At 39.2% G+C, this 25,589-nt stretch overlaps 2 protein-coding genes and 1 long non-coding RNA gene across 5 annotated transcripts in view; 2 read left to right on the top strand and 1 right to left on the bottom strand.

The window, feature by feature from the left end:
• The window catches only part of kcnc3a (potassium voltage-gated channel, Shaw-related subfamily, member 3a), a 111,045-nt gene extending 99,665 nt beyond the window's left edge, over window positions 1–11,380 (top strand). For 2 of the 3 annotated variants that reach the window (XM_017458547.3, XM_017458555.3), the window contains one exon: window positions 1,354–6,829. In XM_017458547.3, the coding sequence (XP_017314036.1) occupies window positions 1,354–1,517 (164 nt within the window). In that variant the 3' untranslated portion in view covers window positions 1,518–6,829. Of the gene's footprint in view, window positions 1–1,353; window positions 6,830–9,816 lie in introns of those variants that run through there. The other variant, XM_017458606.3, reaches the window with a different exon arrangement.
• Window positions 11,381–15,685: 4,305 nt separating this feature from the next.
• Window positions 15,686–18,940, bottom strand: LOC128629239 (uncharacterized). The gene is made up of 3 exons (XR_008393581.1): window positions 18,482–18,940; window positions 18,343–18,389; window positions 15,686–15,860 (listed from the first exon to the last, which is right to left on the bottom strand). It is a non-coding gene; the product is annotated as an uncharacterized LOC128629239 (long non-coding RNA).
• Window positions 18,941–22,318: 3,378 nt separating this feature from the next.
• Window positions 22,319–24,386, top strand: LOC108259421 (zona pellucida sperm-binding protein 3-like). Its single transcript, XM_017458940.2, has 8 exons — window positions 22,319–23,011; window positions 23,092–23,210; window positions 23,296–23,399; window positions 23,469–23,649; window positions 23,714–23,831; window positions 23,910–23,995; window positions 24,065–24,156; window positions 24,285–24,386. Exons 1-8 carry the CDS (start codon window positions 22,463–22,465, stop codon window positions 24,344–24,346), a joined length of 1,311 nt encoding a protein of 436 aa, XP_017314429.1. The 5' UTR covers window positions 22,319–22,462; the 3' UTR covers window positions 24,347–24,386.
• The last annotated feature ends 1,203 nt before the right edge of the window (window positions 24,387–25,589 follow it).

Genomic DNA, 25,589 nt, shown 5'->3' with positions numbered 1-25,589 from the left:
AGTACTGTCAGTATTATAGCAACCTCGTCATATGTTATTAGATTACGTTATCCGTCAGATTTTAGATTTACCTTTACATCAATTAGGTTTAACAAAATCACAGCTAGCTAATAAATTTCCATTCCTGACCTACAAAGTGACCTGTGTGGTAGGTGTTCCTGACAAAGCTGGTACTCGTGCTAGAAGTGACTAATCACTGTAGAGCTTATTGATTCAAGATCCAATGTGGAACCAATCTTTATCCAATTCGATCCACACGAAACGTCTCAATTTCTCAATTCATCTAATTTGTAGACTTTTACTTTTTTGGAGAATTTAAAATAAAAAGCACAAATGCTCAAAGAAAGTGCATTCAGATGTTTTGACTGGAGAAAAAAAAAACTATGAAACCATGGTGACATTAGGACCTGGATGGAAACGGATGTGGAAGGAACGCTCTAAAGCGCTTTTGGACCACGTGAAGCTCATTTCTGTTACACACATATACACGTTCTTCTACTTAATCACTATGTTGCACGTGTACGCTTATATAAGCAACACCTGATAAGGATAAATCTAACTGTGTTATTTGAAACCCTCGAGAGCTTCACAGGGTCCAGAGCACCGGACAAGACTTCAGCCATAGAGCTTTGAGCACAGAGCTCTCAGGCTGCCGTCTGTCTGTCTGTCTGTCTGTCTGTCTGTCCCCTTGCGGTTGTATAGAATGCGGAGCGTCCCTGTCCGAGACTGGATCAAACACCTGGATGCTAAACTCGCTCTTGTTTTTTCTCCCCCTCTTGAGCTCACAACTCACGTTTCTGAGTTACACATCAGGTGCTTCATCCACCTGCTCCACGTGTGCTCGACCTCCATCGCCACTGTGTGCGGCTGGGAGTGCTTTTTTAAAAAAAAAAAAACACTGCTGTAGCATTTTTTAAAAGCAAAAGAATAAAATTCTATGACATATTTCATAACTCGCATTTTCCTGTTTTGTCCTTGTCTCTGTCTGTGTCTGTCTCTGTCTGTCTGTCTGTCTGTCTGCCTTTGTGTTTCATATACATATGATTCATTTGGACTTTTTTTTCTTTTCATTATTATTTTTATACTATTATTGCTTTGCGAATTGTTATTTGCTAATCTGATTGTCATTTAAAATTCTATTTTATTCACACACACACACAAAAAAAAAACCACTCTCTCATTGCTTAATCTTTCATTTCATTTTCATTACAATTATCTACACCTAACTTGTGCTACAACAACAACAACAACAACAAAACAACTCCAAAAATATCCCAAAAACCTGTTAAATCCATCTCAAATGCCTGGAAATCAAACATTTTCATCGTCCACCCAACCTACGACTCGCTCCAGCTGCTGGCTACGAAAAATCCCGAAGCCTGAACAACATTTCCGGGATGACGGGCGCTCCTCTGCGTTTGACCCCCATCACTCCCATCAACAGTGCCCCCTACGAACCCTACGACTCTCCTGGACCTCTCCGCCGTTGCCGTTCCCCGATCCCGTCCATTTTGTAGCACAGACGCAGACAGGAAACAACAAAAACACGCACCAAAATAGAGACTCCCCAAATGCACCATGAAGCGATAGCAGCATTAATACTAGTGATAATGATGATAACTGTTCACAATGTAGCACAGAATGGGCTCGGGGGGTTAAAGGTCACGCTATTCACTATCTCATGCCGTAGAGTGGGTGGGAGGGTGGGTGGGAATTGGCTGTAAGATCCCCTGGCTTTAAGTGTTGAAGAAATTTCACTAACTAAACTAAGCTTAAAGCCGCAATTACAAAGACAAAAGTACAGGCTTATATCAGCAATATTAAAACTATAGATATAAATCACTGGCTTCATGAACAGAAAATAAGGTTATTTCTATGCTAACCATCATTTAGTAATTTAGTGAGCCGTCAGTTAACGGCTTTCCCCATGCCTGATTGCTGGAATTATAGATCTTTTGCGCGGTACACGCATACCGAGAGCCTTCCTGCAGGTTTCAGGCTTCAAAGTGAACTCATCCGATAGCAAAGCTTGGAATGATGCTGTCATCGAACTTAGGCAACTCTAGTGCATGCAAGTATAACTAAATAAATCACCAAGTAAACGAATATTCGTAAGATTTGCCTTGAAATATTCAAAGGATATACTCATCTGGATCTTCGGAGAGGTATTTTTCACGACAGTGAAGCAGGCGACATGGATTCATTTTTGGTTAAACACCACCCCGAAATTTACACAACGAGGACAGGTTCATCGTCTCATCAGCACGTTGCGTCACAGACTCAGAAACGTTCGTTTTTAATACAGTTATTATCATTATCAATTCAAGGATGTGCAATACAGCCTGTCAGCGAGCGCCTGAGGAAAAAAGGAAGCGCACATTTACAGTAAGAAGTACTCTATTTTTGTATAAGGCTTTGGGACACTGCAATACGAACCGGGTGGGTGTCGAAACTTGGGTTTCTGGATGGACAGGACGAGGACATCAAGTCCATGTAAATTTGCTATATAGTGTCAGTACTATTTAACCACGAAAGCGTGGCCAACTGGGTGGGGGGTGGGGGGTGGGGGGTGTGCGGAGTGGTGGTTGAGTAAAAGGAAAAGGAGTCGTCTAATCCAGGGCCTGTGACCTTCTGCACTGCTTCAGGAGGCTCCCCGGTACTCCCCCTTTCTCAATACTAGTGCATGAAGGGAATGTCATACTCTACAATCTCCTTCTTCCTACATTACTTGATCATAAATACGACATATCAAGACAATAAGAAGTCGAGCTGGGGTGCTGAGGAACCGAAATCTGAAGAAGAAAAAAAACCCTGAAACCCTCTTCATCCTACTGTTCATCATCATCATCATCATCATCATCATTCTCATTATTATGACCATCCACCTGATTACTGTGATTCCTATAGTTTGAATGCAGTAAGTTTTTTACGTTCCCCTTTTTTTATTTCCCACTTGTTTCTTTCTTTCCTCCTTTTGTTCTTTCTTTTTTTTCTTCTGTTCCCTTTTTTTTTGCCTGCTCTATCTCTCGGATGCCGATCTTCCCTTTCTGCCAAAAAAAAAAAAAAAAAAAGGAGGGAACGTTGACTGGATGCTGGACTGACAAGCGGTCAGTAGGAGAAGAAAAATAAAGACTTAATGCTGAAAGTGACAAAGAGAGAGAGAGAGAGAGATATGTGTGTGTACCTGGAGATATTTTGATGCCAGATCTAAGCATGTCTCTACACTGTTAATGAAATCTTCACTGCAATGATGGCTTAGAAATTTATTTTCACCCCTTTTTTTTTCCTCCTCTGTGTGAACGAATGTAAAGGAACTGTCAGTAGCACTCACTTTAATTGTGATCCTGCAACAGATGCTCATCATCCACTGTTCTAGTTAAACAGAGCTATATGAATCTTATTTTTGTATTTCAAAACATTTTAGGCATTGCTGTTATTTAATATGTAATGCTTTGTATAATTTTACATTCACCTGTGACTGATGTGTGTGTGTGTGTGTGTGTGTGTGTCCCTCCTTTTATTTCGTGGTGCCTGCCTTACTCATCCCTCTTCCCTTTCCCCACACTCCACTCAAACACACACTCAGTGCTAGAACGAGTCAAAACGTGGAAGTAATAGAGTAATTAGAAAGCGTGACCAAATCACTCACCAAAATAAATGTGTATGAACATAAGGTTTCATGCACCGAATATTCCCTGCGCATGCTTTAAACCAGATCTGCAGAAATACTGGGTCTTCCTTATATGCAATGTTTTTACGCACATGATTATGACACAGCTGCGCTTGAAGTGGCAGACTCAAAGAGAGCTGAGCAATAAGAGATGAATCACTATGCCACAGAGGTGGCTTATATTCGGTAGTTATTTTTTAATAACGTGTGGCCACGAGATGATATACAAAATGGACGACATGAGACACCATTTCAAGGCCACAAGCTAAGTAACAACTGGCTTCAAATGATTGGATTGTATATATAAAAAGCCAAGATATAATATTTCAAGACCACAAACTAAGCATCTCATGCATCTCAATTTATTATCTTGGTGTTGGGTTACTGCTCAGAAGGTCGTGAGTTCAATCCCCAGCACCGCCAAGCTGCCACTGCTGGGCCCTTGAGCAAGGCCCTTAATCGGCAACGGCTCGGATGTATAAACGAGATGAATGGAACTCGCTCTAGATAAGTGCGCCTGCCAAATGCCATAAATGTAAACTCCTGACCACAAATTGTCTAACATAATTCTGCGAATTAAAATATGGCTCCAGAACATTATCTGGCAGGAACGGCCACGTAATGGAGACATGGGGTGATGCCAGTGACTTCAGTATGCCTTTATTCATCATTCTAGTACTGAAATCAAGTGTAATAATATCAAACATCTCCATGTTTATGTTCCAGTGGGCACAGTGCTCAAATTCAACTGATTTCTCTGTCTCACCGTCTTACTTTAAAATACAATAGATGCCACAAGCTAAATATTTCGTAACCACAAAATATCAAACACACTAATACAATACTTAATATGTTATCTCGTGGCCAGAGTATATTAACATTCAATTTATTATACTGTGCAATCGATATATTATCTCGTGTCTTTTGATATAGTGTCTTTGTGGCCTCAATATATCACATGATCTCAGTATACTTTGTCATGGATACAGTATACTTTGTCTTGTGGCCTCGATCTATTATCTTGTGGCCAAAATATATTATTTCATTTCCTCTAAAGATTATCTCACGGCTTTGATATATTTTCTTTATCGCCTCCGCGTATCTCATGGTTTCAATTGATTATTTATATTCAATTTATATTCTCTTGTGGCCACAATATATTATCTTGAAGTCTCAATTTATCTCATGTCTTTGCTATTTTATCTTGTGGCCACAATATATTATCTCATGCCTACAGTATATTATCTTGTGGCCTCAATATATTTGTGGTTCTAATGTGTTATCTTGTGGCCTTAATTTATTATCTCGGGGCCTGAATGCATATGATTTTGTGGCCTCAATTTATTTATTTCATATGCTGGATACATTATCTTGTGGTCTTAATATATTATTTTGTGGCCTCAATATACCGCGTCATGGCCTCAATTTATTATCTATTTGTCTCAGTATATTATCGTGTCGCCATTTATTTATTATATCGTGGCCTCGATATACAGTATATGATTTTGTGACCTCTGTATATTATCTCATGGTCTCAATATGCTATCTAGCGGTCTCAATTGGATATCTCATATACTCGGTATATTATCTCATGGTCTCAGTATATTCATTTGTGTCTGCAGCTTATTTCAAAAAATAACCAACCATTTCATCTCAGTGGCTCCGAGTAGTACAGTTGCGCACATATAAACAATTCAAGACGGATTCGTGATTGCAAATTTTATAAAAATGTACACGAGATAAGAGTCAGGGTGAGACGCAGAGTTAGCACTTGTCGCTTTAATTACTTGCGTAAAATACCGTTAAATCAATCTCGCTCATTAGAATATCTAGGAAAATAGGTATAGAAACCATGAGATCAAGTCGAATTGCGTGCAACAGGTCGAATCTTGTACTTGGCATTTTATCGCCATAACTTGTCCTTACAAGAAAGTCACACAAACTTCACCAATTCCCCATGTCATTTTTTTTTTTCATACGTACGTCGCATGGTTTTAATTTCCTCATCATTCACATAATATCAAGTGTCTTTACTTGAATGCAGTTTCAGGGCATAACACGGTGAAATGCACCCTCACGTGTTTTTCACGTTTTTTAATTTTTTTTTCCACTCGTATAATCACATGTGGAAATCTATGTGATTTTTCTGTACAGGGTTTGTTTTGTTTTGTTTGTTGTTGCTTTAAGCATACTTTTAAAAAGACAGAACGATGAGGAAACACAGGCATCGATAGTTCAGCTGCTCACATCTACATCACATCCCCTCCTTGTCTTCCCTGTATCACTTCACCCCTTCTCTGCTGTGCGTGTGCTGCATAAAGGGGGTGGTTCCTAGGGCCTACGTCAGGTCTCAATGCTGTGTACAGTTTTAAAACGATGACTTTGTACTCTATGAATGCATGTTGTTGTTGTTGTTTTGTTTTGTTTTTTTCCCTTGCGAGCAATAAGGAATGTCTGTATGAGTATTAAGAATGTTTTGATAAGAAAACTGATTTTATCTGAAGCTTTATGTATGTGTATATTCATATGGGTGTGTACATATGGATGTGTAAATATTCATATGCACATACATATTTATGACTTGCATGATGGAGGTGTTTGGAATTTTTTGTTTTGTTTTGTTTTAAAAAAAAAAAAGAGAAAGAAATCAATCTTCTTGAAGGGGCGGGGCTTAATTGTGCATGCTAAGATGCTATCAGGTGGCAGAGACCATAATAACTGTAAAATCGGGTTGTTGTTGGGGTTTTTTTTTTCTTTGTGGAATAATGTTGTATTGGGGCATGTCTGAACTCTGTAATCTTTGATTTGTCACTCTGTTAGCGCTCGGTAGCCTTGTGATCATTTCATGATGGATTTTTTTATTTTTTTTTCATCTTTTCACAGAGAACTATTCTGAAAGCCCACTGCTTATCAGATATATGCAAAAAGAAGCTGTAACTGTGAAGTAATCTAGAACAGGAAACTCCATTTCTCCCTTCACGTGCACGCTCCCGAATGAACACCCAACCTCTCAATCACCCCCCCCCTCCCTGTAACAAAGGCTCCTTCCTCACCAACCTCTCTAACCTTATCCCCATTTTTATTTGTCTTTGGGCCCTTATCTTCTTTTCATCATATCTTCTTTTCATGCACTAAGTCCTGTTCTTCCCCCCCCCCCCCCCCCCCTCTCTCTCTCTCTCAGTATGCAGAACAGATTATTCTGATTCCATCCGCATGTCAGCAGGCCGTGTTACCTCTCGCCGCCCGCTGGATGCTCGTAGCGGAACCCGTTTGTAGGCCCTCGAGCATTTAACGAGAGCTAAATCGATGTAGCACCCACTATCGTGTAGATCAGTAGCAGACGTTTAGTCGTTTTAACGGAATAAGGATAGACGATCGAGGAACGTGAACGAGCGAGGAAGACGATGACGATGCTACGACCGTTTTCAGCAGTGCATGCTGCCTCGTGTACTACCGGAATGCTTCGTGTTGCATCCTTGTGCATCTTGCGATTTGTTTTTTTGGGGTTTTTTTTTTTTTTTTTTTTCCTATATGCATTTAAAAGAGCTAGGTTAGGCTCAGGAGAGCAGGAGAAAACAACAATTCCTCTCACACCCCCCACCCCTTCCCATGATAAGGAGATAAGCACAGGAAAGAGCAAGCAAGCTGCGTCCATTTTGAATGTAGCCGCTAGTCGTGTAATGATTTTTGACATAATTGATCGCCAGGCATAAAAAAAACGACCCAGAATCCTCTGTCTCCCATGTCACTACTCAGGTATAGATCTCTACGTCTGTCTTTTTTCAGTGCTTCCAAAAACGATGTCAACTCTGAATAAAAAAAAAAAATACAGAAATAGAAAAAGAATGAGGAAGGGGTTAGTAGAAACTTGTCCCGAAGTGTCCACAGGTCTTCCTTTCCTACTGTCCTTGTGCTTTTTAAAAATGATTTATTTATTCATTTTTTTAAACTTATTTTGCCATAATCTATGACATTTCTCTCTCCATGCCCTCGCAATCACTTTAACTCTCATTTTCTTCTTCTTCTTCTTCTTCTTCTTCTTCTTCTTCTTCTTCTTATTTTTATTTTTTTTGTGTGTTTACTGATTAATTTCCTGGAAAATTATATCAAAAAGTCCAAATGTGATCTGCCCTTAAATGGATTACAAACAACAACAACAAAAAATAATAATAATAAATGAGTGGGACTGAAAGAGCGAAAGACAGATGGACAGAGTGTATGTGTGGGGGGGGAATAAACAAGTGTGTTGAAAGAGGATTCTACAAACGGAAGAAAGGCAACCGAGAAATGGAGGAGAGTTTGAGGAAGAAGGAAAAACTGAAAACAGGAGAGAGAGAAAGAGAGGAGGAAGGAAGGAAGCTGATCGGCTTCTCAGTGTAAGGATTGTGTGTTTTTGCGTACCCGGCGTGTGCTTCCGTATGTGTGCCTTGCTCTGTGTCTCTCTGTGTGCTTTTGTGTTTGGTGTGATTTATTTATTTATTTATTTATTTATTTATTTATTTATTTATTTAAAAAAAAAAAGAAGTTTTCTTTCTTTTACTCCTATGCTCTGTTCATGTCTCAAATGGTGCACTCGTTCTCTATTCCCTATGTTGTGGGCACTCCATTCAGTGCTCCGTTTAGTTAAAAAAAAAAAAAAAAAGACAATAAGTAAGGGCACTTCATAGGGAATAGGGAGGCATTTTGGGACGCACCCCTTTTTTTCGGGATTTCACCGAGCCTGTGCTTTGTCCTCGTCAGTCCTCGAGGCCCCTGGTCCTGCGAGATGTCAAACACTTCCACAGTTATTGACTGCTTTTGGTTTAAAGGAAATAAATGGGAGAACTTTAACCCCCCGCCATGTCAAGCAGATCTTGTGGCCCTCAAAGACTGGATGTTTCATTAGGGAGTGTGTGTGTGTGTGTGTGTGTGTGTGTGTGTGTGTGTGTGTGTGTGTGTGAGTGTGTGTGTATGTGTATGATAAGGCTTCTGTGAGTGTTTGACATTTACAGTACAAGCTTGTTTTTTGAGTTTCTGTGTGTGCATGTTACGGTGAGCCGGTTTGCTTTATATTTACTGCTTTATACATTTTAGACATTCCAGCTGGATTTTCGTTGATGATGTCACTGTTAGACACCTGTGCAGATGTTCTGTGCTTTACAGATGTGTGTCTCTGGCTTTGGCTTTGCAGATTAATGATGTTTATAAAGTTCTTTAAACAAGCTTCTCTTTGTCAACCGCAATTATGTAGTTTCTAAGTTGTGTTCTCTTTCTCTCTCTGTCTCTCTGTCTTTCTCTTTCTGTCTCTTTCTCTCTCTCTTTCTCTCTCTTTCTCTCTGTCTTTCTCTTTCTGTCTCTTTCTCTCTCTGTCTCTCTGTCTTTCTCTCTGTCTTTCTCTTTCTCTCTCTTTCTCTCTGTCTTTCTCTCTCTCTGTCTCTTTCTCTCTCTTTCTCTCTGTCTTTCTCTTTCTGTCTCTTTCTCTCTCTGTCTTTCTGTGTCTCTGTTTTTGCCCCCCCCCTCCTCTCTTTCTCTTTCCATTTCATTTGTTGTCTGTCCCTCTCCCTGTCTCACTCTCTGTGTTGGTCTGTCTCTCTTTTTGTGTCTCTCTGTCTATCCCCTTTTCTGTCTATCCTTTGTCTGTCTGTCTGTCTCTCTCTATGTCCATCTCTCTCGCTTGGTCTCTCTCTCCATCTCTCTCTCTCTATTGTCATCTCTTTCTTTCTCTGTCTCGCAATGACTTCTTTTGTTTCTGTCTCCCTCTCTCCCTCTCTATGTCGCTCTCTTTCTCTCTCTCTCCCTCTTTCTGTCTTTATGTCTCTCATTTCCTCTGTCTCTCAATGTCTGTCTCTCTGTCTGCCTTTGTTTCTGTCTCCCTCTCTCTCTCTCTCTGTCTTTCTCTGTGTCTCTGTCTGCCTTTGTTACTGTCTCCCTCTCTCCATCTTTCTGTCTCTCTCTCTCGCTCTCTCTTTCTTTCTCTGTCTCTCAATATCTGTCTCTCTGTCTTTCTGTCTCTCTCTCTCTTTCTTTCTTTCACTGTCTCTCAATGTCTGTCTTTCTGTCTGCTTTTGTTTCTGTCTCCCTCTCTCCCTCTCTATGTCGCTCTCTTTCTCCCCCTCTCCCTCTCTCTGCCTCTCTGTCTGTCTCTCTCTCTCCCTCTCCTCCTACAGTGCTGAGTTTCTGAACTGACTGCTTTCTCTCTAAAGAGGAATCTGGCACTGCAGCCTAAAAAAAAAAAACAAAATCCAGATTCCAACTCCATAAAGTGAGAGAACACACCAGGAGAAAAGAAGCAAGAGAAGAGGAGAGAAGAGGAAGGAGACGGAGCGGTGCTAATACGATACGGTTTAAGGAATCAGTTTAGTCTCCGCTCATAGATGGAACCCCTGAATGGATCGACCAAGCACAGGCACATTCCACCATCATGATGGCGGGACTTTATACGTTCTTCCAAACCGGACAGTCGTTTCAATCTGGGCTTATTCACATACATATCAGTCCAACGCTGTGGAAAGATTTCCTTTCCTCTTTTGCACTCAGCGGTTCCATCTGTTCTCTTTGCATCAAATCTTCTTAAAACAAAACAAAAAAAACCCCTAATTTGCATGCACTATCGGTGGAAGCTAAAGATTTAAACTCAGAAAACAGGGATTGCTCCCGCTTTGGGCTCTCCACCGTTTTTAAGGGCAAAGAAAATTCCATGGAAAGTTTCCCAAGCTTGATTCAACTCTATGCAATCCAGCCAATCACTATTTAAGAAGAAAGAAGAAAAAAAAAAAAAGCCAAATCAGCAGACGGCACTCAACTTCATTCTCTTCCCAAAAGAGAGAGGGTCAAGAGCCGGCGACCGGCACGGACTCACGTCTGCACTGAAACTCTCCTCTCATGTACTGCAGCTAAACGTTTATCTTTCCGACAGGCAAATTCATCACGTCACGTCCAGGACTTGCAGGCATGTGACTATAAACAGTACACAAGAAAGACGCTTAGCATCCCTTCCAGTCTTTCTTGTGTCTCTCTTCAACCTCTCAGCGTTTCTCCTCCTCTGTAGCTGAACTGCATGGCATGAACTAAAAAAAACAAACAAACAACAAATTATATTTAAATCCTGGTAGAAGAAAGTACAGAGCACAGGGCAGGACGGAGAAACCGGTGAGATGTTTTCAATCCCGACTGCTCCGTCTGTACAGAAGAGGACTAGACGACACAAGAATCCCTCGCCTTCAACCCGGGGAAGAGGGTGGAGTTTTTCCAGATCATCAGAACGGATACGGAACCTGCTGAAGGACAGAGGAGGGGTGAACTTTGAACTAAACACTTAAGGGGTGGGGGGGGAGGAAACACACAATAGAATACGAATGCAAATTGAAAAGAAAAAAAAAAAAACATTTTCTGACTTTGTTTACCAGCATGATAAAAAATTGCATGACTCTGCTTCTACAAGTCCTCAAGTCCCCAACTCCCCCCAAACACACTCTTTAAAAAAAAAAAAAAAAAAAAAAAGGCAAAAGAGGGCTTGGAATTATTAAAAGAGCAAAATCATGGGGAAACATTGCAGGTTTATGTTATATGCAACTACATTTAGAAAGTTATATTATTAAAAAAAAAAGTTCTATATTTTGTTTTACTACTAAAAATGGGATACGGAAATATATATGTAGGACTGCAAGATACAGTCAGAACGTAGATATTAGACACCCCCAACTGACATGGAAAATAAATTCCTGCTATTTACAAACTAGTTCTATTCATCATTTTCACACAAGAATCTCTTTTTACTCTTGCTTCCCCTTTCTATTCCTAATCTGATCTCTCATCACGCTTTTTTTTTCTTCCTGCATTTGCATCCTGAGAATTTACATCTTCCACCATTTGCTAGGGATAAAAAAACAAACAAAACAAAAACAAAACAAACAAAACACAACCAGTTGGTCACGATCCATCCAATACGTAAAACCCTTCCTGCTTATCAGAATTCAGAATGCTAATCGTACTGTTTTAGCCAAGAATTTAGGACTGAAATAAAAAAAAAATAAAAAAAAAAGTTTTAAGTGTGGACTTTTAACACCGTCAGGTCAGGGTCACATTCCTGTTGTTTCTGATTAGTTTTCGTAAATTGAAAGTCTTCGGGAGATTTCTGTAACACTGTAAGAATGGAAGCTGTATTCGAGCTGTACTGTGCAAAGACCTTATTATTTTATGTTTAAAGCAAAATATCTGTCCAGTGGATGCAATTTCTATTAAAAAAAGGAACAAGATATTTTGTGCATGTTCCAAAAAAAAGTTATTAGTATATTTTAAGACGGCACATCAGTTTTAACTTAATTAGACATTGATTTGCGAAATCAGCTGTGCTAGTGGTCTAACTTCATCTTTACAATACAAACACACGGGTGTACTGGATACCGGATGATATTCAGATTGGAATATACGTTAACGCCGTTTTACACGCAAACGTTATGAACATTTTGCAAATAGTTAAGAAGATAAAAAAATGTTTTTGACGTGAACTGTCTTAAAGAAAGCAATCCGTAAAATCGACATAAATAAGACGAGTCATTCATTTGTGACAAGATGACGGCTGAAGAGTTAGTAGCCGACACGCTGCAGTGGCCGAGCTGTATTACTGGAAGATTCGGTGCAGGCCGTGTTTAAGAGGAGCTCTTACACCATTAATTATCATTTTGTCATTTTAATCTCTCTGTAAGCTTTTTTAATGGTGTTTCACCAGCATCACTAAATGCAAATCAGCTCTGCCAGGAATTTTCCGCTTGATTAGGACTGTAATATCATTTACACACAACTTTAGTAAAACAGATAAATGTCCCTGATATACTCAAAGCAACACCTCATAACCCCCCCCCCCCACACACACTCACACACACACACATTAAAATACTATTGTAGAAGTGTCAATGTACATGTTTAAGTTGTAGCAGACAGACGTAGTCAACCATTTGATGCATCAGATAATCATTAATGGTTAGGGTTAGGATTAAGGTAAGGGTTTGCCAATCATGTAATAGCTATTGATTCTCAATCACAAGCTGCATCGGTCACCTGTCTTAAATGTAAAAAAGCAATACTTTTACTTTCTTTATATTCAAGCTTTTTGTTCTTTCGGAGCAAGGCAAAGCAATCACCAACTGTAATTTTGCAATTAAATAATAACAAAAGTTGCACGCAGAGAACACGTAATATGTAAAATTATTATTTTCAACTAAAAATCATGCAAAATTCAGAAAATGTTACGTAGGCTAATAAGTAATTAAGTATTGAGTAGGGGACATAATGGGTAATAACATGGAAACGTTAAGGTTTAGTTTGACCATCATGGCAAAACATGATGGACAGCTTGTATTAATCTGTGACTAGAAAACACATGACTGACAGGCATAAGCAGTTACTTAATTGGGCTGCTGCAAAAAAAATTATGTCCACGCCCACGACAGTCTCCAAGCTGCGACATTTCCCTACTGTCATTTTGTCATTTTCAGCACTCTGCGAGAGTTTGGTAGGCACCACGAAATGTAAATCAGCTATGCTCTGCACGTGCTTGGTAATTTATGGGTGATTGATGCTTACCAACTTATACACAAAAGGAAAAATTGACGCAAAATGTTTGTAAGTCTGGCGGGAATTAAGTTCGGTTTGACCTATGAAAACATTTAGACACACTTTTAATCAAAGATTTAAAAAATGACCAAAGAATGACAAAAAAATACAATATCTTGTGCCATTTCAAACAATAAACAGTTGCTTTAAACATAATTTTCTCAGGTGACCTAGACTTTGCCACAGTACTGTGTATATAAGTTGAGGTGAAGAAGAAAAGATGGCTTTCTGAGTTCATTTATATATATATATATATATATATATATATATATATATATATATATATATATATATATATATATATATATTTGTCCTTTTTATTCAGGTAGCCCTACGATTGTAGCCACACTAGTGAAGCAGTTTTTCTAAAGAAAAACCCACTGAGAGCAGAAGAGTATTTCCATTGACTCTCTTTTATCTTGTATGGTACCATGTGTTGCTTTTCCATCTAATCTCATAATCGTTTTCACACAGTAATATAGTAATAAAGACGACGGTAGCAACCGCTGATGTGTAAGAGCAATACCATGATTTTTTTTTCCCTTCTACTGTCACTCCATTTTCTGTTCATTCCCAACACTTAAGTGCTTTAAATGCCAAAGTGTGGCCACAAATTCTGACCTTACAGGCGCCATTTATATAGTTATATAGTTATGTAGTTAAGTGCTGCTCTATTTATTTATGCATTCATTCTGTGATTCGTTTAATATGAAGAACTTCAGTGCACAGCTCTACATTTCAATTTCGTAACACACCCTGATGGATAAATCTGAAATCTGAATATGGTGCTTTTCAGGTCTTCCTTAGCAACTTGTAGGTGTAAGCGGAAATGACGAGACGTAGAATAACGGATGCTGCTTCTTCTTCATCGAGTACAGTTTAGTAGGACATGTTGGGTCGATGGGTCGTTGGGTCGATGTTCATGTAACATGCCTCCTTTGGTAATTTTTTAAATTACACAATCTACAGCGAATGATATTTTGGACTCCAGGAAGGTGAGATGGTGAGACTTCGAACTGGCCTGATGATGTATTTAACAATTTCTCTTCGTCACTTTCTATAATCTGATATACAGATATACAGTGAATATATATATATATATATATATATATATATATATATATATATAGAGAGAGAGAGAGAGAGCGAGAGAGAGAGAGAGAGAGAGAGAGAGAGAGAGAGAGAATATATTGCACATTAAACAAAACCCTCTGTGTTTATTCTTTTTTTCCCCCCTCCAAATTATTGTTGAGCAATCTTGCGAATCTGATTTTAGTTTTGTTCTTGTCTGAGTCACTACAATTTTTGTTGAAAACTGAGCCAGGATGCAAAATGAGTCAACTAACTACCTAAACAGGGTTGGCATCGTTCTCAGGCCAGTTAGCTGACAGTTGTATGAGAAGCAGATGAACCACAGTACCAGGAGCTGGAGGAGAGTGCATGTCAAGCTGCTAAAAGGGCTATGTAAAAAAATAAGAACATAAAAAAACACAAACACCAGAGGCCATCGCTGCATCTTTCCTAAAGGATAGCAGGTTGAAATATATGGTGCCATTGAGCTATTTTCACGTTTATTCGTGCTCCGCCTCTGCAAAATGATCTGTGAAGCAGGAAGTTAGCCAGCGCTCCTTACTGAAGGTCCACAGAATGTAGTTGTGTGTCAGGAAAAGCTATTTTCTGTTCATGCCATTCAGTTAAAGCAATAATTTTGATTCATCCTTAATGTCTTAATTTCAACGATCCCTTTTCATCGTGTTCAACAATCCTGAATATATTTTCCACAACATGGGTTTTAGGGATGTCGACAAGAGGGAGCTTTGCAAGCAAGTGTGTTCATGTGTGTCGGTATTCGATTGAGAAACAGAGTGAAACTACACCCCCGACGATCCCCAGCACCCCAACTCCCCTCTCTCTCTCTCTCTCTCTCTCTCTCTCTCTCAGACACACACTACTCAGCTCACCATGTGCATACATTTCCTCAAAACCTTAATATGTAACATATCAGAGAGGACTAGAGCAAGAAAAAAAGTCTTTCTCTCTTTCCTGTATGCATTCCTCCTCATCTTCTCTCCTCTGCTCCTCGTCCTTCTCTATTTTTGAGAAAGAAGCTCTTTTGCATCCGTTGTTCTTGTGTTTTTCTATCATATTGTTTGAGATTGAATTATACTGCATGCATGGGATTTAAAAAAAACAACAACAAAAAACGGAAGTCTCAACTTATTTGCGAATGGCCAGAATGAGGTAACTGTCTTTTTCTCCTGGCTTCTTGGTTGTTCTCTCACTCAGATTTGGCTGGGAAAGGGGAAAAAAATACACATACATATATTACTTATTGTCTTTTCATGAGTAGTTAAGTCTGATTATCATCAAAACTGCATTAATTAATACTGTTATTCATGTATCTTTATCTGTATTAGACATTGCTTTTGCGTTAATTCATTTTAAACAATGCATTTCATTTTCGTTTGCACACTTCCAGGATTTTTGAAGCCAATTTTTTTCAAAACTAACAATTCGTATACATCTGAAATATTTGTGCCATTGAATTTGGTGCTTCTGATGTTTTCTCCACGTCATCCATTCAACCCCTTCACACGCTCTGAGAGAGAAAGAAAGAACAGAGAGAGAAAGACCGTTATTAAAATAGTGAACGGTTTATGCTATTAAGACTGATGCTGGATACAGTTTTAATCTCATAATATGTATAAAAAAAAAAAATCATTTTTAAAAAGGAAAAAAAAAAAAAAAACCATAACAGAACTGTATAAATTATATTTCAATGGAATGTTTATTATTTACCTTTTATATTTTTGAAACATGTAAAGAAAAAAGTTAATAAACTGTAATAATTTAACAGCGTTTGAGAAAAACTGAGACTTAAAACATTATCCTGTTGAAGGTATGAATGTTTAAAGGTGAATGCTTACCTACCTGATAAAAGGTCTTCATTACAAATAGGGGGGGGGAAACACGTGAAACGGTCCAAAAAATAAAAGAAAAAAGTACATTTAAAAAGAAAAGCTTATGAAAATGAATAAAAAATTATAAAAGCTCTTGCCAAAACTTTCAATGCGTGTCTTGTTTTCTTATTTCTTTCTTTAATGTGGAACTGCATTTAGTGAGTTGCCTCCATAAGAGTGCTGTAAGTGTAAGATGTTTGATAGAGAAGTTCTTTGATACTTTTCTTTCCAGTCATGATGCTGGAGGCCACAAAGTTACAGCCATATATCTGGCAGAACCTTAATGCAAATATATATATATATATATATATATATATATATATATATATATATATATATATATATATATATATATATATACACACACAATTAATTCTGAGGCACAGTGTTTTGTTGAGGGTTAAATGTTTTGCCCAGTGGTCCTGTGAATTGAACTCAAAACTTTCTTGTCACTCAGACAGAACCTTTATATAAGTGATCTGATAAATAGCTAAGAATACACTTTCATTTGTCACTTAAGCATTATTGTACAGCACAGTGAAATTCTATCTTCGCACATCCCAGCTTGTTAGGTCAGCCATGATACAGCACACCTGGAACAGATAGGGTTAAGGGCCTTGCTCAAGGACCAACATCAGCTTGGTGGTGCTGAGGCTTGAACCCATAATCTTCAGCTCAGTAACCCAGAGCCTTAACTGTTGAGCCACCATTTTGTGATTGCAGAAATTAACACAAAATCAAGTGAACTGCACAATATTTGGAGGAGCTTGACATTTTTTCAAAATGACAGCAGATTTGAACCATCATTTGACTCCATCACAACTTCACCTCTTCGAGTCCCATACGTCGAACATGAGTACAGCTGAAACGTCTCATTTGCCAACAAACATCACTGCAAAAGACTTTACCATATCAGAAAACCTAAAGTTAAAGCTTTACCTCTGTCTGTTACAAAGAGCTGACACCAGAGACTCCTTTCATAAATGTTACATAAACATGTCCTCACAGAAAACTTCACCACATCAATGATTAAACACCTTTTTAGAAAATTTTGTTCATGCAGTGCGCCCATCAAAAACGTCCCTGTTACTATGGTCACATGCTACTATAGAAACAATAATCTGTAAGAATTTTCACATTAATATTAACCAGGTTGCTCTACTGTCACGGGTACCTTTAGAGAAAATTACACTTAAACACTTACTGACCAATCAAAATTAAGCGTTCAACACCACTGTAGTATAATGGATAATGATTAACAGCTAGTAGATAGCAATATCCAAATTTATAAGGATGCTGGGGTCAGAGGTCATGTCAGCCAATGCAGAGTGCCGCTGGAGCAGATTTAGGCTGAAGTGATGAATTCTATGCAAGGCGCTTCGAAGAAGGAGTGAGAGTTTAACGTCTATCTTGGTTCTCTCACTTCGTCTTTCAAATCCTGTGTATTTGCTTCTGAGAGTAAACCTGAGCAGCACTGTGAAATCTCTAAGCAACATTTAAATAGACATAACTACATAAACATAAACACATAAATAGAGTTTATATAAAAAAAAAAAGACAGCAAATCCAAATACTGTGTTCAGTCCACAGACAAATAAACACACTGGCATACTGTGATATTTTAAGGCCTTCTGTTTTGCATACAATACTGTGCAAAAGTCTTAAGCTGAAAGTTTTACTGAGCATCTTGCAGAACCAGATACGGTTCTTCTGGAGATTTTGAGTGTCGCACTTGCTTCTTATTTTTTCAGCAAAATCCAGCAGAGTTCATTATGTTTTTTATCTGAGAAGTGTCTCTTACCACTTAATATGCTGCTTTCGTTACTGAAATAAAAACATTTTTCTGTAACATTTAATTTTGTGCTGGAAAACTAATGCTTGGAAATCTAAAATGTTTTTGTACTGACTCGATAATGTAGGAGTCATAAAATAAAAATCTATAACAAAGTTTGTACAAAAAAGAAAAAAAACAGGGTGCCAAAAACTTTTGCACAGTACTGTATCTGTCTAATCTGTCTATATGCACTGCAAAAGCTTCTACTGTGACCAGACAGAAGTGGGATCCATGAACATTCCTCTGGTCTTAGCGTACCCAGTCCACCAGTTATTCATTACCCTAACCTGATTGGTAGACTCCCAGAAGCCTCTGGAGCACATGGGCGGGACACCTGCAATAGAGTGGCAGTAATACATGAAGAGACAATGGAGAAGTCAAAGATGTAAGAGAGAGTTTGAAACATGTGACTCAACATATGATTACCTGGAAGACTAAGCTGGTGTTCTTCAAGCTTGTTGTTTCAGCTATTGGTTTGAGGAGAGGTGAACAGTGGTGTTCAATAAAGTCCAGAATACCTTGAAGCAAAACCGAAGCACAATCACCAGAGAAACTGATGTAGCAGGCAGGTAGGTGCATTACAAAATCCATAGAAATGAGACCATGGAGTCTCTAAAATGCTAGGATTTCTAGGTGATGAAGATAGACACCATTTTAAGTCTAGTTCCCAAGGTTTTTCCTCACCACAGTTGCCTCTGCCTTTATGCCCTTAAATCTGTCCTTCCATTCTGTCGCCACCTGTTTGCTGATAAACCCCAAAGTCCTGTCCACACCATGGCATCAAGTCAGCCAAATAAAAAGTGGAAGAAAGAAAAAGAAAAAAAAAAAGAAAAGGAAGTGAGAATTCATAGTCTATTTTGATGCTTCAACCAATGTCACTTTGAATATGTCAACCCAGTGAAGGTGATCTTTATTGACAGCTGCACAACAAGTAAAGAAACTTGACATCAGTCTCAAAAGAACACAAAAATTTCCGGATACATTTTCAGGAATTGCAGTTATTTGAATTCATCAGGGTGGAAAGACCTGGCCACAAAACAGCTTTACCAAACAGGTCTGATCTTCTGTTGCATCTCTTGGACAAGGCCAGATAAAGCATGCAGTATTTCTCTTTTGTTGTTTTCACAAACCTTGTGACCTGTGTGCTGTGTGCTGTGTGGGTGTAAGACCACAATCAGAGACCCACTCATTCCACCACCAGAGGGAGCCCTCTCCTGAATATTGACTCCACTCCACTCCTTCCATAGCCACTTCCTGTGTGTAGGTTCATAAGCCATGTGCTTCATTAAACTTTTTGTGTAGTATTGCCAGTTTACCTGGTCTACCAAGCATTTGTTGAATTGATTCAAGTATTGCCTCCTGTTATGACCTTTTGCCTGTGTTTTTGTATTTACATTTTGGATTACCCTTCTCTCTTGTTTGCCTGTTGGACTGTTTAACCATTACTGATCCCTGCCTGTTTTTTGATTACAGTTGAGCCTTGTGTTTTGGGCTGATCAATTAAACGCTTCTGCAACATGTATTCCAACCCATCTTCCAGTGTGAGTCCGTTACATTGGATGTCGGGAAAAAAATTTTCTCTATGAAGATTACGTGAAGCTCTCTAAAATCTCCTGGTAGACGCTACATCGACTCTCAACTCGAGAAAACACAGTGGACCAACACCAGCAGATGACATTCAGTTCAATAACAATTAGATTTTATTTAACAATGGACATTGTCTCAAAGCAGCTTTACAGAAACATATAAACACAGGATACAGATTTTTACAGTTTTTTACGATAGCTATGACAATTTTTTCAATACTTTTATCAATTTTTCTGACCTCTGAACGCACCAACACACCTACAGCACACAATTGGCAAAACACTTAACTTCATGCTCAAAATCACACACTGTAAACTAAACTCCACCACTCATTTTCAAAATACAATAATACACTAACACAATAAACTATGTCTACCAAAACACTAACAGATGTTCTCTTCCAACAGGAACATTTAGTCAATCATAGCACAATGTCATAAAAACACTAACATCAGATGGATTTACAGAAACTGCATTATTTTTTTATGTGTCAGGTCTGCCCTTATACAATAGATAGCATATTGTATTGATCATAGATTGTGCTTTGCACTGCAGTTTCTTTTGAAGCCTCTCTACATTTTTGTTTTGTTGGGTTTAGTGAATGCATCTTGTCTGACTTATTTTTGTGGCTACCTATATTATACTGGTATAAAGAACTTCAAGAGAGTTGAATTTATGACTAGGTTTTTGTGTGACACCTAGATTATGACTATAGATGAGTGCAACACCTCCTCCTCTACCAGTTAGACAAAGCTGATGTATATAACTGTATCCAGGAGAACTGGCTTCATTTAGTGCTATGTACTTGTTTGGTTTAATCCAAGTTTCCGTTAAACACATGATATTAAATTCCTGATCACTGATGGTTTCATTAACAATAAGTGCCTTAGATGCAAAGATCTAATGTTTAACAGTCCTAAATTCAGATCAAAGGTGCTGGCTGTGCATTCAGTATGATCTCATTTTAAGATAATTAGGTTACTAAAACAAACTTTCTTAAAATTTCTACGTATTTGTTTAGCTGGGGGAACAGACACAGTCTCGATAGGATGGACTACAAATACTGAATTATTATTTGACCATTGATTATGATCAATGTTGTTGATATTTGGGCTGTACTTGGTAGTCACATGGTGTGCAGCATCTTCTAGATGTTGTTTGACAGGAGTTCCGCACCAAGTCTGCTGGGGTGCAGGCCATCAGCACGGAACAACCTAGGAAGCTCCCAGAGCAGATTCCAATTATTAACAAAGAGCAGATTCTGTTCATTACACCATGATATTAACCACTCATTTAAGGTGAAGAGATTGAACCTGGACCTTTGAAGTCCACGTCTGTATGTGGGGAGAGGTCCAGACACAACGATCATCATGGGCGATCTGCTTTGTACCGTATCATCAAGCTGCTGAAGTCCCTCTTCAGGATTTCCATCTGCTGCACCCTGATGTCATTCACCCCCATGTGGAGCACAACAGCTCTGATGCTCTCGTCTTTCTTCAGGATCACGGGTACCTGCACAGTGACATCAAGAACACGAGCACCCGAAAAACATGTGTGTGCACCTTACCTTTAGATGAGGCGACGAGGACGTCGATCCAATGAAAGCTTACTGCTAGTGCAATGCTACGATTGTGTTTATATGTACACATTATAAAAGTAAAAAATTATATTTTTAAAGTATAAAAATGTATAAACAGTATCGTCAACTCGAGGGACACTGCTTCGTGCGACACTGTTTCCTCAAGATCTCAAAAAGGCACCCCAAACCATCACTGACTGTGGAAACTTCACATTGGACTTCAAGCAATTTGGATTCTGTTCCTCTCCACTCTTCCTCCAGACTCTGGGACCTTGATTTCCAAATGAAATGTAAAATTTACTTTCATCTGAAAATTGATTGTGGTTGTGTGTACTGAACCAGACTGAAAAATTAAAGGCTTAGGAAACCTTTGCAGGTGTTTTGAGTTAATTAGCATAGTAGAGCTTTTCTCAGGTCGCCATTTCTGTATTACAAATTCTTTATTCTAATATTTTGAGATACTGGATTTTTTATTTCCTTGAGCTGTAAGCTATAATCATCAAGATTAAAACAAACAAAAAAAGGCATGAAATATTTCACTTTATGTGTAATGACTCTAGAATATATTAAAGCTTGACTTTTTGAATTAAATTACAGGAAAAAAGTAACTTTTCCAAGATTTTCACATTTTTTGAGATGCACTTGTATATGTTCACCATGCACATGTGTTCTGAGTTACTAATAAGAGGGTGATTGAACTTACTCCTCACAAATGTTCTGGAACCGGAAAACTCAGAGGAGGCATTGTTTGGGTTAATCAACCTAGAGTTCAGGGTTTATGTAACGCCAAGTTAACCTTGCTTTCAGGAATACCCCCTTGCTTTCTGTTACTCCTTTCTAACCCATGAGCCTACAGCAATATCCCCCCTTTAATTAACCTGCAGGTACGTTTGTTTTGCAGCTCACAATAAATGTCCTGTGACAACACAAGACATTTCAGTTTTTCATATTTCTTTTTTTTTTTTACCTCACGTCCTCAATGAAGGACTAAAATTGCATTTCAGTTCTATGTTTGGCAAATTACACAGCTAGGTCATGTGACCTAGACAATTAAGAAAATTAAGTGATAAGTCCAATCAAATGCAAGGTGGAGTAAAATTCTAATTGCTGTCATCTGTTCAGTTAGTTACTCAACAGGCTCAGAAGAACATCAGAATGTTTAGAAACGCTTGAATACCTGTCTGCATAAATAGGAGGTGCTCTCCAAGTAGTGGTGTACGTGTAGTTGTCTGTTAACAACAATGGGTTTTAACCAAGTGGGGTTTGGTGTGCAGCTGTTGCTATTGGCAGTTGAGTTGTCAGCAGCCCGATGGCCAGGATTGATGAATGTTCCTGGTGGGCTTCAACCTAACAAGCCAGGTCATCCTTCACTGCAAGTGAGTGCTGGGTTGCCTTCTCAGTGGACACGAAGTGATCCCCAGAGTGGAAGTCCTGCAGTAGCCTCACTTGGATTGCACTTTCAAAATCCTTCAGATGCTCAAGACCAGCAAGTAATGCAGAGGCCAGTGAAGAAACTGACTTGGCGTTTTCCAGCAGCACCACAAATCCCAACCCCACCAGCACCAGTGAACTTCATGAGACAGTCTAATGCTGTTCCTACCCAGAGTGTAACAGCAAGGTGCAATGAGACTGCAGTGTATGTAGAGGTGAGAAAAGACCTGTTTGGTACTAGTGCACCCCTCAATATTGCTGCTCTCACACTGGGAGGCTGTGCTGCCAAAGGGGTGGATGTTTCTTCTCAAGTCCTTGTGTATGAATCACCATTGCATGGCTGCAACAGCAAGTTGACCGTAAGTCTTCTCTTGCTAAATACCTTAGTATTGCTTTAAGCTCAATCAGACCTCAACTTGCACCTACATCTTTCATTCAGGTGACTGCAAATGAGCTGGTCTACATCTTCACCCTTGGTATTGTTTCAGTGCCTTTAAGTAGTGCTCCCATTTTAAGAAGTCCTGGTGCTATGGCTTCTGTTGAGTGTCACTATCCAAGGTATTGCTCTGTTCCAAGAAATCTGTTTGGGTTTACTTGGGAGGATGTGTTCATCTGTGATGGTCCTGTTTTGAATGCTTTCCAGATTCCACAATGTGAGTAGCAGTGCTCTCCTGCCTGCTTGGATTCCATATGCTTCTGCTCAAGCTGCTGAGGAACATCTCCTTTTCTCCTTGAGGCTCATGATGGGTTTGTGTCATGGTTGAGGTGTAGCTTGATTGTTTGAGGATGGGTTACTAATGAAGCTTCTCCTTGTAGATGACTGGATATCTGAAAGACCTTCTAACTACAACTACCAGCTGGGTGAGCTTATAAATATTGAGGCATCGGTGGTGCAGTTCAGCCATGTGCCCCTGCGTGTCTTTGTAGACAGCTGTGTGGCCACTGCTGTCCCTGATATAAATGCAGTCCCCAGATATTCCTTCATTGAGAACCATGGGTGAGTTTCATTTGTAATCTTTGTAAGCTGTCCTGAACACTCCTAACTGTGTAAATCCTTCCAGATGCTTGCTTGATGCACTGCTTACACAGTCGAGTTCCCACTTCATGCCCCAAACTCAAGCAGCTAAGCTGGGGTTTCAGCTGGAGGCATTCAAGTTTCAGCATGTGAACAGTAGCTGGGTAGGTGATGACTGTTTGGTCAGGGGTGATGAGCATGTTTAACTGTCAGAATATAACTTGTTCTCCCTCTCTTGCCAGTTCTATATTGCATGCATCTTGAAGGCAACAGCAGCATCTGCCCCTGCTGATGTTGAGCACAAGGCTTGTTCCTTCTCAGGCAATAGGTATGTTGCTGTGACTGTGTTGGTACAGTGCAGGTGATCTGTGACTAACAAAATACTGTTTCTTCCTAGATGGACTGCTGCATATGGTGTTGACCAGGTATGCAGTTGTTGCAGCAGCAGCTGTGGCTCAAGGAAGGGACGTGATCTCCCATCAGAGCAAGGTATTTGGGAGAACCATGTTCTTGTAACTTGTCTTTGTGCTCTGACCTGAGTTGCCACTACACAACCTATGATTCTGTTGGAGTTCTGACTTTGTAACCTGTTCATGCATTTTTACCTGTATTTGCAGGCTTGCAGCTGGAGCGCGAAGTGAGCTTTGGCCCAATCGTGGTTCTGGAAAATGTCTGGTAGTCTAATGACTGTTTTTATAAATAAACCTTTATAGCTTGAATGTCTTGTGATGCCTATTTATTTCTGACACACAACTGGGTATGCAACTTATCTTGTAATAGGCAGTGTGCAAGCAGGGACTCCAGCAAAACTAATTGACCTCATAACTAAGAGGGCTAGCCAGAAGATGACTGATATTAAGGTGCCATCCTAACATTCCACTTTACCAGAACACTCCATGTCTGTGGTCACTACAGATTTGTGCCTTCACCCATGAGAAAAGCTATTAACAAAAGGCTTGAATACACCAAGATGTTTTCAGCCTGGACAGTTGGAGTTCTCAACATGTAACTGGAAGGCTGTTACACCTTCAGGCTCTTGGTGTTGTGGAATGTCTGTAGCTTGGCACTGACTTTGGTGTTTAAAGCAGTAGTCCCCAGTTGAATAGACTTGAAGGAATACTACATGCTATGCTGGTAGTTATTCTATTTCTAAAGCCAACTTTCTTACTCATTGCACCTGTGAAAGTTTAAATGGGTAGAGGCTCCCAATCCATAAAACCAATCCTAAAAGGATCCAGGTATTTCTTGCAAGCTTCTAAATGATGCTTGTAGCCACATAATTAAAGGCATCTGCTTTAGTCACTTTATATTTTTTTTGGGGGGGGGGTAATCTAGCTAACCTGAGATTTGCTTTTCTGCATCTTTTAACTGGACTAAGATGTCTGACTTGAAAGACCACACTTGACTCTCCTACGATGTGCAGGAAAGTTTAATTGGCAGGTAAAAGTTGTCCAAGTCCCCAAGTGATCAATATGTAATGATATCCATTAAGTGAAGGTCAAGCAATCACTACAAATTAGTTTTGGGCAAGCTCCATGGATTTTAAGTACTGTGATGGCTCTTGTTCCAAAAACCTCTGTCAGTGTTCAAAGATTTGCTTTCCAGGTGGACAGATAAAAACTGAAGCCCCTTATAGCTATTCATGTAACTGGCATGATCTTAACCATGAGTTACATAGCATTTAATAGAAGGCATACTGCTGTTACACGCATTTTTATTTGTTGTTTAAATCACTTCATCTTTACATAAGGTGTGTCACTTACTCAGACAGCTCTACTAAATCTGGTCTCTTTCAAATGCTTTCCAGATTCTGTGATGCTCCCAGCAGTACCCTGATGCCTGCTTGGATATCACATGATTCTACCCAAGCTGCTGAGGAACCTTTTTTCTCTGAGGCTCATGATGGGTTTATGTCATGGTTA

This window comes from Ictalurus punctatus, chromosome 2, assembly GCF_001660625.3.
Source record: "Ictalurus punctatus breed USDA103 chromosome 2, Coco_2.0, whole genome shotgun sequence".
NCBI lineage: Eukaryota > Metazoa > Chordata > Actinopteri > Siluriformes > Ictaluridae > Ictalurus > Ictalurus punctatus.
Note: the sequence above shows the minus strand (reverse complement) of the source record. Positions and strands in the feature narration are given on the sequence as shown.